Source organism: Euleptes europaea, chromosome 13 (genome assembly GCF_029931775.1).
Source record: "Euleptes europaea isolate rEulEur1 chromosome 13, rEulEur1.hap1, whole genome shotgun sequence".
Lineage (NCBI taxonomy): Eukaryota > Metazoa > Chordata > Lepidosauria > Squamata > Sphaerodactylidae > Euleptes > Euleptes europaea.
The window spans coordinates 46,443,117-46,457,145 of record NC_079324.1 but is presented as its reverse complement, the minus strand read 5'-3'; the positions used below and the strand labels follow the sequence as shown (position 1 = coordinate 46,457,145).

General features: G+C 44.0%; 1 protein-coding gene across 1 annotated transcript in view; it reads left to right on the top strand.

Annotated features, from left to right (window-relative positions):
- SRRM4 (serine/arginine repetitive matrix 4) overlaps positions 1-6,415 on the top strand; it is a 144,137-nt gene extending 137,722 nt beyond the window's left edge. Inside the window, exons 11-13 of the mRNA XM_056859488.1 lie at positions 1,679-1,789; positions 3,308-3,454; positions 6,142-6,415. Coding sequence (XP_056715466.1) covers positions 1,679-1,789; positions 3,308-3,454; positions 6,142-6,415 — 532 coding nt within the window. The remainder of the gene's footprint in view (positions 1-1,678; positions 1,790-3,307; positions 3,455-6,141) is intronic.
- The last annotated feature ends 7,614 nt before the right edge of the window (positions 6,416-14,029 follow it).

Here is a 14,029-nt window from a genome sequence, read left to right as displayed (position 1 = left end):
TATACCTATATTTCTCGGGCAAAAAGGGGTCATGAGTGGAAAAAGTTTAAGAAGCCCTGATTTATATGAGCTAACGTGGTGTCGTTGTTAAGAGCAGTGGTTTGGAGGGGTGGACTCTGATCTGGAGAACCGGGTTTGATTCCCCACTCTTCCATGTGAGCAGTGGAGGCTAATCTGCTAAACTGGGTTTGTTTCCCCACTTCTACACACGAACCCAGCTGGGTGACCTTGGGCTAGTTACAGCTCTGATAGAGCTCACTCAGCCTCACCTACCTCACAGGGTGTCTGTTGTGGGGAGGGGAAGGGAAGGTGATTGTAAACTGGTTTGATTTTGCCTTAAGTGGTAGAAAAAGTTGGCATATGAGAACCAACTCTTCTTCTTCTAACGCTTTGTTCTGCTACTTGGTGCTGCTGCAGTGCTGTTCGCTCTCTCAGCAGCACCATAATAATACCTGGTGGCAAAATTAAAGCAGGGCAGGAATTATAACACAGCATAGCTAATAAAACTCCTGGCAAAGGATAAAAGGAAGAAAGCACCCGTATGTACTGATCTACAGGGAATGCATAGTGAAGCAGAAGTCTGCGCTCTAGTTCGTGATGTCCGATGATTGCTGTCCTCAAATGCCAGCATGATCCAAATTGTGAGCTGCAGCCTTGAATGACTGGAAGAAAATGTTCCCTTTTTAAGCCACCTTGAGTCCGTTGTAGAAGAAAAGCACGATAAAGGCTTTTCTAAATAAATATTTGAAACAAGTAAATTTTACAAAGCGCTCAAAACCGTTTTACATTTTTTGCAGATGTTTGTACATCCACATTCTGTACTGATTGTCCAAGGCTGTTTCCCTTTACCACCGATCAAAAAAAATTAACTAACCAAAAAAATGCTTTTCTTTGTTGTCTCGGTGCTTCTGAGATGAAGAAGAAAGCTGCGTGACTTGTTTTTTTGTTTTTTTTAGTATTCCAGACATGCCCATTTTTGTCTGCCGAACTCTCAAAGCCAAGTGTGTTCGTTGAGAGTTCTGAATGGAGGTTACAAATGGTTCTTGCACTGCCACCTGGGAATTCTAAATTGAATTACAAATACTTTTTTAAGTTCTTGAGAGGCCATTTGGGAATTGTAGTTTGATCCAGTAAGCTCTGAGTATGTGGCAACTTGACAAATGTCACTGAATGTGCAAGTACAAAAAGCAGTACATTCGCTTGAAATATAGCTGATTTTAAACCATGCATGATTCATCTATGATCCTCAGGAATACCCAATGCAACAAAACTTGAGCATGCACCTATAGCAGCTACCTGGTAGATACAAAACCAGTATCTGCATACATGCTGAATGCTACCAACAATTCAGAGGGAAACCCATTTGAAATACTGTTTGTGTTAAATTATGGATTATGGATTAATTCTCACATCAATGCAAGCGCATGGGGTGTTCTTCTCAAGAAAAAACAGGCGATGCAAGCAGGATATCTTTGATTTCTTTTTAACACATTGTGAAGGTTGCAGCACCAGTAACCCTGACCCCAAGTAAGGAATCACAGAAAGTAAATCACACGTATTGATTTATGTAAATAATCCTAAAAGCCATTTCCCAATATCTGTGTTTTAGGGTGGGTCTAAATCTCAGCCCTTTTCCTCTGCCCATTTCCTGAGGTCTCATGCTTCTTACCTGTTTTAGATCCTATTCACGTTCCCCCAGCTATTCATCCAAGTCATGCAAGAGAAGTTCTGGAAGCCGGAGCTCAAGAACGCGCCGAAGCCCCAGCTATTCTCGATACAGCCCTAGCAGGTATGGCTCCCATATGCTGTATCCTATCCCCATGTAGTCACTCTCAGTGCTGTTCCATGGACTATTATAAAAATATTTTCTGTACATATAGGAGTCAAAACATTTCTTAAAAAATAAATAACTACAAACAAATACAACATATAAGATGGCTAAAGTGTTCTGTAAGGCTCGAAACAGATTGGACCCTGAGAGATCCTTGACTGAATCTTCCCTGCTCCTTTTAAAGTGCAATAACTACTACACAAGGGCTTAGTTTGGATCAGGGCTATACAGGGAAGTGGGAGAGGAGCTTAACCCTTCTACCAACCCATGGTTTTGCTAATCGGAACTGGGCTCCCTGTAGTGATATAACCTCTCTTCCCTTTACAGAGCTAATAAATGTACAGGGATTGTCAATTAGTGAATATGCAGGGGTGGAATAGTTACTCTCCATATAGCCCTCATCTAAATTAGTCCCCTGCATGTCTGTAACGTAGTTAAAAAGATACTAGGGTCATTTATGCTTGGTAATTAGCAGCATGTTCCAGGCTGAAGTGCCCCACATATTTTGTTGAGTTTTTCATAAACCCTCATTCAGGAAGTGACCGTGAAGCCAGCGCATACCTGCTTCACATTTTTTAAGAGCCCCTTTAACGTGACTTTTGTATTTGCTCCACTTCCGCACCCAATCATTTACTGAAGGAACCATGAAAAATCACAAACGTGGCTTACCTATGCTCACGGCCATTGCAAATGAAGGAGCAAAGGAGCAGGCGAGTGGGGGGTGGAATTTCTCCTTCTGCATTGGGACCGTGAATAGGCATTTTAAAGGTCACATTTAAAAAAAGAGCTTTGGGCGAGCATCAAAATTGACCCTGCATAAATGGCCTAGGAGTGTCTAATGTGGCCCAGTCTGCAAACTGTTTTCCTGAGAGCTTGAGGTCCTTTGGAAGGCTGCCAGTGTCCTTCAGTGAGAAGATCAGTGATAGGGGGCAAACCTCCCCAAAACCGCTTGTGTGCCATTAAAGTATGCAGCCATGGTAAAGAGTGATCTAGGGAATATCCTCAGTCCCAGCGCCCCAAGAGAACTGAGTGTGCTCAGAACTTAAAACACACCCCAGAGAAATGGATGTGGAAAGGGTTCCCTGAAGGCTGAATATCTGAGACACAGATCACTGCCTCTGGATGTGACGATTCCAATGAAACAATTTTTTTCTATGTTGCGATTGTTTTTTTAGAAATGTCAAACAGCCAGTAAAAATGAATACCCAACCCACATTCCAGCCATCAAGCAAGAAGGATTTACCATTGCTCTTATACAAAAGCAAAACCGTTCCAGAGATAGAGATTATCACACAGCTGTGGGGCCACCATTACAAAGGCCTTGCTTGTAGTGGGATGGTTACTGAAGGAGGACCGGATTTGATACTCAGAGGTGGCAGAAAGAGTATTTAGAGAGACACTCTCAGAGAAGACGGGTCACCCGGCTACATGAGGCTGAGCAAAATGATGATCCTGTCTGGAATTATCTTTTCTCAGGGATCGTGAACGAGATCACAGGTATGGTTCCAGCGGGAAGGAGTCTGACCACCACCGTGACCGCCGACGTCGCAAACAGTCTTATTCTCCCATGAGGAAACGCAGAAGAGATTCTCCTAGCCACCTGGAAGCACGGCGCATAACAAGGTGAGGAGGCTATCATGGTGTAGTGGTTAAGAGCCGTGGACTCCAATCTGGAGAACCAGGTTTGATTCCCCACTCCCCCACATGAGCTGCAGATGCTAATCCAGTGATCCGGGTTGGTTTCCCCACTCCTGCACATGAGGCCTGCTGGGTGACCTTGGGCTAGTCACAGTTCTCTTTGAGCTCTCTCAGCCTCACCTACCTCACAAGGTGTCTGTTGTGGGGAGAGGAAGGGAATGAGATTGTAAGCCGGTTTGATTCTCTTTAAAAAGGTAGAGAAAGTCGGCATATAAAAACCAACTCTTCTTTTTCTTCATTAAGCTAGGAACATAAGGACTGCTATAGTGGATCACACCAGAGGCTTTTCAGTGTCCAAAAGCCACTGATAGGCCCATCTTTCATGACTTTGTACAATATCTCCATGTAAAGCCATCTAAGCCATTAGCATGAATTATATCAGATAATCAGGGAAGGGACGGTGGCTCAGTGGCAGAGCATCTGCTTGGCATGCAGAAGGTCCCAGGTTCAATCCCTGGCATCTCCAGTTAAAGGGACCAGGCAAGTAGGTGATGTGAAAGACCTCTGCCTGAGACCCTGGAGAGCCTCTGCCGGACTGAGTAGAAAATATTGACTTTGATGAACCAAGGGTCTGATTCAGTATAAGGCAGCTTCATGTGTTTATGTGTTCAATTATGCATTGTATACTTTGTTTGGCTGTCCTGAATCTACTGCCTACTGGTTTAATTCTGTGACCCTAAGCTCTAATAATGTGAGAAAATGGAGGAGGGGACTGGCTATCTTCACTGTGCAATTCTGTCATGTTCCTCATTAACCTTATCCCTTTTCTAAACTAAAGAGCCTCAAATGTCTTTTAAAAAAAAAAAACTTTCCATGTAGGGGAGGTGCTTTATCTCTGGATTGTTTTAGTTGCCCATTTCTATGACTTTTGCAGACCTAAAGCTCCCTTTAGAGATAGGCTCACTAGAACTGTACACAACATTTAGAACCACATGGTACTAGATCACACCCTTACACTCATGTCCATGAATGTAAGCTAATATAGAATAACCATTTCTGCTGTTATTATTCATGATCATGGAAAATGAGTTCAGATGGTCTGTTCAGATGATAAATCCAAAAGAGAAGAAAAATAGGGCTACACCAAGCAACGCGTCAGCAAACCAAAAAAAGATGCAAGGTGACTGGTGACAGTCCCTATCAATAGTAGAACTCAATTGCTATGGAAAGGTTCAGTAAAAAGAACTCTGATCCCCCAGATGAAGCTTAAACAGCGAAACACAAAGGGGCTGTACATGGCAATAAAGCTGTCACCTTTATTGCCATGTACAGCCCCTATGCATTTCTCTGTTTAAGCTTGAATCTTTTCCCCTTTTTTGGTTTGCTGTTCAGTAGATATCTTTCAAGACTGCATCCTGGGTTCAGCCTAATTGAATTGCCATGTATGTAATAATAATGACAGCTTTCTGGAAAACAGAGGTCACTTCTCCATTTCTTCAATTATTTAAACCCATCACTTTCGCCATGTGTGCAATTTGCAGAACTTTAATCAGCCATTTCATCACCATGGGGGGTGAAGCAGCTTTGTTCCATTGTCTAGCCAAGACAATTTTTGCAGGCATCAAAAGACTGAATGACATTAGTTTTAGGCCAACCCTCCCATAGTAACCACCTGAGAGATAATTCGAAGCTAATGTTAGAGCACCATCATTCAAGCTGACAGACATTGTGAACAAATGTGGCTTACATACTGAAATCCAGAGGCAGGTCTGTGCTTCTGCTCAGGAATATTGGTCTCCAATATTGGTCTCAAATTGTTAATGGTCTCAAATTGTTAATGGCATTGTCAATTTCTAGCATTCAGTTGAAGTTTGATCTTTTCGCCTTTCTTCTCAATTATTTTGATGAAGATTATCAAGTACCCATTAAATTGATGCCACGAGTTGCTGCAAAGATTGATTTTGTAGGAAATTTACTATTTCAGCAGTCTCAGAATGGCTTATTAAAATGTTGGTTCTAGCTGGAATTGTACAGATAAAGTAGGAAAAGGGAATGGTATATGTAAGAAAGTAACCATTGCGGATAAAAAGACACACAAACAGAGAGGCATATTAATTCTGGATATATTAATATTTCATTGGAAAGACACATTGTTGTAATATGTTTCAGTTACTAATAAAACAATATCAATATTAAAACAGCATAGGATGCAAAATGCAAATAACAAATAATTGCTATAATAATGACAAAAATATGGAAGAACTGGACACTCGCTGGAATTTAACAATTTCAAGGATGGAAAAAACACTCCAATGTGTAAATCGCAGAGAGGTAGTGATGTAATAATCATGCGGATTTTAGATAAATAGATAGAGTATTGCTTGGTTCACTGTGATGGGTATTTTACTTACATTAGCAGCACGGTTTTAATTTCTTTTCAAGAATTTCTATTATGAGTATTTTAGTAATGTTAGATTTCCATTTTCCTTTATTGTTATATTCTCATTTTCTCTTAATAAATTCTCTTAAAATTAAAAAAACAAACATAATTGCTGAGCACTCAGCTAATACTCAAACTTCTGGAGAAGATTCTAACATCTGAATTCACAGAAGACGATTCGGAGAAACACGTTAACTCAGCCTCTCTCACATTCTTCTTTCGTCCTCTGCAGTGCCCGGAAGCGCCCCATCCCTTACTACAGACCTAGCCCCTCCTCATCATCATCCCCCAGCAGCACAAGCAGCTATTCCTCTTGGTACAGCAACTTCAGCCTCTCTCCCAGCCGCAGCCGCAGCGTCTCTAGCGACAGGACCGGCCGCAGCAGGAGCTGGAGCAGCAGTAGCTGCAATGGCAGCCGTAGCCGTAGCTCAGGGGCCAGGAACAGCCGGCGAAGCTGCAGCAGGAGTTCCGAATCGGCAGGCAGTTGCGACAGCATGCGGCGTTAGCGGCCACCCTGCACCCAGAGGTTGGATGGGGCTTTCCTTTTCTCCCCCTTCACCAAGTCTACTGAGGGTCAAGGGCCAAGACCAAATGTCAGTTTCCATGACGACTGGATGCAAAACAACCTCACCTGGTAACCAAGCGCACGGGGAGCATCCCTTTCTCCTTGGAAAGCCAGCCACACAGCTGGTGCTTCTCAGTCGTGGACTGGTGGGCCATCACCACAAGTTGGATTGCCCTGCACTTTTCTGCTGCAGGAACTGGAAATGCTGGAACAGCACAGTCCAGTCTTTAAAGTTCTCGCACTCTTGCTGTGTCCTCCCCACCCCCCATAATTGCGCCTCTGCCCTAGTCCCCTGACTGCTCAGGAGGTCATGTAGCTGGCTCATGTTGCTCCCAAAGAAGGGAAGAATACTTTGCTGTTCTCATCTGCCATGACTCCCTTCTCTGCCCTCTGACTAGCTGTGGCCACGTCCTCATCCTGCCGCCGCTGCCCTCCAAGTGAATTCCATACCATTGTGGTGGTTGCTCGGACCCACCTCTGAGGGGGCATTACGTTATCTTATCCACTAAACCAAACAATTGCAGAAGTGTTCCTTTGTGGTGAGTGGCCAAGGGACTGATTGTGACACACTAGCTGGAGGTTTTCCCAGCCATTCCTGGGACATGTTTCTTTTGTTAAGAGAGCCTCAGCATCCAAGCTACTCCACACAGTAGATAAAAACATGGTTCCTTTCCCTGGATTGCTTACCCCGGAAGAAATCCAAGGGCCTGAATGTGTCGAAGGCCATTTTGAGTTCTCTCAAAAGACGTGATGTATCTGGGGTACAGGAAGCCACTGTTAGCTCTCTGCTCTGTAAGGGTGGCTCGGTTCAGAACATCCCATTCATGTTTTGGGCATTGTAGTTCATAAACAGAAGATACAGAGAAGTTGTTAGTATCTGGTCCACAAAAACAAATTGTCGGCCTACTATGAAGTCCCTCTATCATACCCTCTTCTTCCACATTCTATTTTGACCACTGGGTTGGCAATTAGAGGCAAGGTAGCCATAGCGAAAGCAGGCCAGGGACCACCCATTAAGCCCTATCCTACATTGACCTTCCCACACTGAGGTCTTTCTTTTCCTGGCAAGTTATTCTCTTTGGTCATCATAAATTTAATGTTAAGCTGTGATCAAGTCATGGAGATAAAAAGGACTTCAAGTAATAAACTTCCACTTTAAAAAAATGAAAATCACAATTGGCCATGATTCTTCAGGGATAGTGTAGTCTTGCTGTCCCCATTGGCATCTATGGTGAAAAGCCTATGTACTGTGCATTTAATAGATCATGATGGATAGCCATGTTAGTCCGTCTGTAGCAGCTGAAAAGAGCAAGAGTCCAGTAGCACCTTAAAGACTCACGAAAGCTCATACCCTGCAAGCAATTTTGTTAGTCTTTAAGGTGCTACTGGACTCTTGGGCATTTAGTGTTAGAGTGGGAAAACATTTTCCTTTTAGACCAGAAGTGCCAATAAGGACTGTGAGGGTGTGCAGCTGTAGTCCTTTACTATTGTTGTGTGTCAGACAGAAATCCAAATGCTCTGCCGTACCATGCCTCTGCAACATATATTTTAGAAGTATTTTCGATGACGCCTTACCAAGAGCATCTGGTCCTTTAGCAGCATGTTTGGAGGTTGCCTTCAACATATCCCCATCCAATCACATCGCTAAACTTGGGCTAGGTCTCAAGGACAGCGATCTGAGCAGCCCTAAAAAGCTACTAATTGCAAACATGAATGAGGAAGACATGATTTATTTATTTGTCTGTTTGTTTAAAACATTTGCATGCCACCTCTTCAGAGACCTGCTCGAGAGGCTGGGCAAAATAAATATCAAATCGTAAAAATATAAAATGGTTAAAATTCACAGCCATTTAAAAAACCCATCCAATAATAAAAGCATAAAACCACATAAGAATTAAAACAGTGGTTCTCCCCATCTCCTCTAGTTTAGCCCTTAAGTGGAAGATAGCAGCAACAGAACTGGAACATCATACAAGACTCGCTGAGTGACAGGTTAGTGATAAGGAGGAGGACCCAGACTGCGATTCTCAAATTCAGGCCCTCCCAAAGTAAGTTATTAGGTGATTAGAATGCACACTTTAGTGGAAAGGTCATAGCTCAGTGGTAGAGCCTCTGCTTGGTATGCAGAAGGTCCCAGGTTCAATCCCCGGCATCTCCAGTTAAAGGGACTAGGCAAGTAGGTGATGTGAAAGACCTCTGCCTGAGACCCTGGAGAGCCGCTGCCGGTCTGAGTAGACAGTACTGACTTTGATGGACCAAGGGTCTGACTCAGTATAAGGCAGCTTCATGTGTTCATGTGTGTGTGTTCACACGGTTTGGCGGTGGGGCTTTGCCGATGGGAAGCAAGAAAAGGAAAGGAACCAAGTAGGTTAAAAGCTCCTGGCTTTAACACTTGACAAAAATAGAGTTTTCCCCTGTTCATCCTACTGTGTCATGGCTGTTGGAGGCTGGCAACACTTGGCAATTGCTTCAGTAGCAGAATGAGCCACTCCCCACAAGTATTGTACTGGGTGACTTGACCCTTATAGGAGGTAGAAGAAGAGACTTTGTAAAGAAAGAAAACATAGTGTAAATAGAAGCAAATAGCTTGATATGTTTCCTTTATTTACTGGGGGGGATTTCTCAGAACAAAACTCCCTCTTGCGAACCCCCCACACACTGCTTGAAGAATATGAGACAGGGAAGTGCGTGGCTCTGGGAACCACAGCAGGGCAACTGTACGTAGCCATATTATTCCGTGGCAGCTAAAGTTTCCTCAGTTCCCCCAATCAGCCAGTACATTGTGTATTTCTAAGTTATTTATTGATTATTGTAATTATTTATTATCTTTGGAATTCTATGTGGGAATGAGTGTGAATTGGTTGCTGTTGTTAATTTATAATGTATTTTTTTGGGGGGGGATGCTAAGTTATTTGGGGGTTATTTTGTTTCATATAACACAGGGGGTGAGCAACTGGGCTCCCAGGGGTTGCACCGAAGCTACACTGAGCTACTCACTTGCTGCTCCCTGGTCTCCTCAAGCTACACCACCTCAGATTGAAAGCTGCCGTCCTCCTTCAGGGAGCAGCACGTGTTGAAGCCGAGCTGGCTTTGGCTGACTCCGTTTCCAACACGAAATGAGATGATGCCATAGAGGCCTCTGGGATAAGAGGGATAGAGGCCATCTGTCAGCAATGCTGATTCTGTGACCTTAGGCAGATGATGAGAGGGAGGGCATCTTGGCCATCTTCTGGTCACTAGGGGTGTGGGGGGGGAGGTAGTTGTGAATTTCCTGCATTGTGCAGGGGGTTGGACTTGATGGCCCTGGTGGTCCCTTCCAACTCTATGATTCTATAACATAACAGCTTCAGAGGCAGTGCCTCAGATGATCCTTCAGCCTGGGGGGACCAGTTCCTCCTTGTCTGAAGCCCCTAGGGCAATAGGACTATCATAGCCTGGGAGGGTCAGCTAGGGTTGCCAACCTCCAGGTATTGCTGGAGATCTCCTGCTATTACAACTGATCTCCAACCAATAGAGACCGGTTCAGCTGGAGAAAATGGCCACTCTGGCAATTGGACTCTATGGCATTGAAGCCCCTCCCCAAACCCCCCTCCTCAGGCTCTGCCCCAAAAACCTCCCACTGCTGGCGAAGAGGGACCTGTCAACCCTAGGGTCAGCCCACCAAGCACTTGGGCTAGGAAGGGTACAAACCACCCATCCTGTCATCCAAGTTGATCATCTCTGCTTGAATGTATCTATGTTGCTCTCCTAGCACCAGTGAGTTTGATGCAGGTTGCTAGGTGGAGTGGCTGCCAGGCACTGCTGCTCATGTAAACAACGGGGCAAATGCTGGAGAGAAAAAGGAAAGAGGGAGGAAAAGAGACACAAATTTCAAACAAGCCCAGTCTGGAGGCACACGGATGAGACGGAGGCTAAAACTGGCATCAGTGGGATCACTCGAGGAGACCTTTGCGTTTATTCAGTCCAAGTTGATAGGGAAACGTTAGCAGTCAGGACCTTGCTGACACATGTCCATCCAAGTGCTCTTTGCCAAAGGGTATTAGGGTAATCCTAGCCTGTGCTACAAGAGCTCAACTCTGGCGCTTAAAAAAAATGCAACATAAAAGCACAGGCAAAATAACAGATTATTTTTGTTTGCCGTCAAGTTGCAGCCTACTTATAGCAACCTCATCGGGATTTCCAGGCAAGAGACCTCCAGAGATGGCTTGCCATTGCCTGCCTCTGCATAGCAATTTCCTTGGTGGTCTCCCTTCCAGGTACTAACCAGGGCCAGCCCTGCTTAGCGTCCAAGATCTGATGAGATGGGGCTAGCCTGGGCTATCCAGGGCAGGGCAGGAAAACAGGCTAAGGGGCCACTATGATACCAATTGCAACAGCAGGAGTACCAAATCCAGGCTCCACTGAGCTCAGTGGGACTAGAACTGCAGCCTCTTCCACATCCAGAATCATAATCCTCGGAGTTTCTCTCTTTTTCTCTCTTTGTGCTGCAATTGTGAAGTATATTTGTTTGTTCTTTCGTTTCAAGTTATAATCAATTTGTTTCTGCCTCCAGGCAATGGGTATTATTTTTTTGCTATGCACTGTACATCTAAGGAGAAACAAAATAAGATGTAGCCTCTTATTTATTATTTATTTATTTGTATTTATTTGGGGGGGTTGCTTTTTAAAAAAAAAAAATGGCAATGGTTCTGTTGCTGGGCTTCTTGTAGACTGATACCAGAAAGGGAGGGAAGCGTCTGACCATCTGCGACCGACAAAGTAGATTAAAGCATCTTGAAATGTCCTCAGCAAAAGAAATTTGAGTCTAGCCAGAAACAGTCGACTAAGGCAGAACCTCAAGAACAAAGGTCTGGACTCGGGGCATTCTCTGCAATGCGGTCCACGTCTCGTGGCTGAAGCCTGAAAGGAACAAAGCGCTGGAAAAGGCTTACGAGGAACAGAGAGCAACTCGTTTTCAGGCAGCATCTGAGTTTTGCTTAACAGAAGGGAGATGCTGTATGCAAAGACAAGGCATTTCCTGCAGCGTTCCTTAGTTATAGACAAGCAACCTCTCCCCCCCCCCCCCAACTCACACGTACACACACTCTGGGCAAATTCCAATGCAAGCCTCCTGACAAGAGCGGTAATTGTTCAAGACTATTTAGCCCTGTAAAAATCCCCACGGCAAGTTCATGTAATATTAACTGCAATATTCTAGAACAAAATTAGAAATGGAGGCAGGGAGAGGGGGCAATGGGGAGGGGAAAGTACATTTCCCTTGTTTTCCTATGATGGATGGTGGTTACTGAGCCCCTTGGCGATCTTGGTTCATTGGACTTCAAGATTTTACAAACTACCTTTTGATCTGGCTATGTTCTTTAGTCTTCCTGGAGAATTTTCATACACACACTCAAAAGTACAATAAAAGTTCCAGCAGTGTTTCATTCTCATGACTTGTTTCTGTGTGTTTTTGCTTTTCAAAATCTCTTCTGAAATGCATCAGTGCATTAATAGCATTGTTTTAACATTGTTCTAATAGCTCCGTCCTGGGTGGCATTATAGTAAATTACTGTTTAGGCTTTAGATATCCCATTACAGTGAATTATGCATCCTTACTTCCCTGATCTGCACACTCCCAAATGGGTATCCAATGAACATTCAGATTTCAAATGGAGAATTATGTTGTACATTTACATGACAAGTTACAGTGTGACGTCTCAGTGATCAAGGGAGATGTTGCATGCCTGTGGGTTTCACATCTTCCTTGGTCCATCTGCAGGAGTCAAGCTGATGTTTGAACCTGAGATACAGAATTGTGTCCTGAATATGAATACCAAGTTTCATTGGGATATCTCAGTGGTCAAAGCATCACATTGCATTTTGTTTAACCCTCTTCCCCCACACCAGCTGGTGTTTGCCTTTCAAAGATAAATTGTTGGGTTGTGTAATCTTGTGTAAGGTTGTTTCTACCAGCAAAGGATTAAGGAGGAGTACATGCCTTTTTTACCAGCAAAACACAGGGGAAAATGAGACAATATTTAAAGTCATACATTAATGTCTTGCTGCGTTCTTCAGCAATGTGCTTGCTGGCAGCTGTACAGCTGCTTTTCAGCACTGTGATCAGAATTCACACTCTCTTAAGTTTTGCTCTGGACCTTCCAGATAGGGCAGTGTTGTTGTTCTTGTAAATAAATAATTCCTGATTAAGCACAAAGCTGTCTCCCAGATGCGTGCCTGCAATTCCCATAAGTGCCTGGTGTTTATTCGATATCCTAGAGTCTTTGCAGTCATTGGATAGTTCAAAGCACTGGAAGATCAGAGCCGGTTTTCTTCCTAAGGCTCTATAGCGCAGAATGTTGCCTTTGTACTTTCCCTTACATTTCCATAGATAAATGGGCTAGATATTGTTTTAATAAAAATGGAAAATTTAAGAAAGGCTCCTGGAATAACTGGCTCCCCATGGTCGCAGTTTTGCCCCTATGGGGTCTGCATTGTCTCATTTAACTTGTGAGCCTTCATACTAGAGTTACCAACACTTGAAAGCAAAGTCTGGCACTTGGATTGGACACTGGATTGGAGACCAATGGATTTGAGTGGGTCTGTGGAACCCAGCCATAGCCAGCCAGCCACACAGGATTTCACTCACTCTCACCTGATTCCCCTCATTATATCCCTCATCCCATATGCCTTTTGGCCAGGCAGGTCCCATAATTCCCAGCATGGCCTTTTTGGGGACTTCTTTCTCCTTTTTTCACCAGCAGAAAAGCTGGTTGGATCCTACCCTTGTTTGGCCACATACATACTTCCAGGCTGGCACTCTAGCGTCTATAAATCTGTATTTATTTCTGCCACATATAAGCAAATGAAAACAAAACCAATATTTTGGAGGTTTGGTATTTTCCAATCGCATTTGCAATGTGGTGGAGGAGAGTTTTCTGGATACTGTGGACTGTCAAAAAGACAAATCAGTGGGTTCCAGATCGAATCAAGTCTGAACACTTCCTAGAAGCTAAAATGACCAAACTGAGGCTATCATACTTTGGTCACTTTATAAGATAACAAAGGTCACTGGAAAAGACAATAACGCTAGGAAAAGTTGAAGGCGACAGGAAAAGAGGAAGACCTAACCTGAGATAGATTGACTCAATAAAGGAAGCCACAGCCCTCAATTTGCAGGACCTGAGCAAAACTGTTGATAGGACTGTTTGGGGGTCATTAATTCATAGGGTCGCCATAAGTTAAAAGTGACTTGATGACACTTAACATGCACACACATTGACCAGTCTCATTGTGGTTGATTTTTGTTTATGGTACTGGTGGTGATATTACAGGAGCCCCATGGCGCAGAGTGGTAAGCTGAAGTACTGCAGTGAAAAGATCTGCTTATGACCTGAGTTCAATCCCGAGGGAAGTTGTTTTCAGGTAGCCGGCCCAAGGTTGAATCAGCCTTCCATCCTTCTGAGGTCGGTAAAATGAGGACCCAGCTTGCTAAGGGTGAAGTGTAGACGACTTGGGAAGACACTGTTAAACCACCCCGTAAACAAAGTCTGCCTAGTAAACGTCGGGATGTGATGTC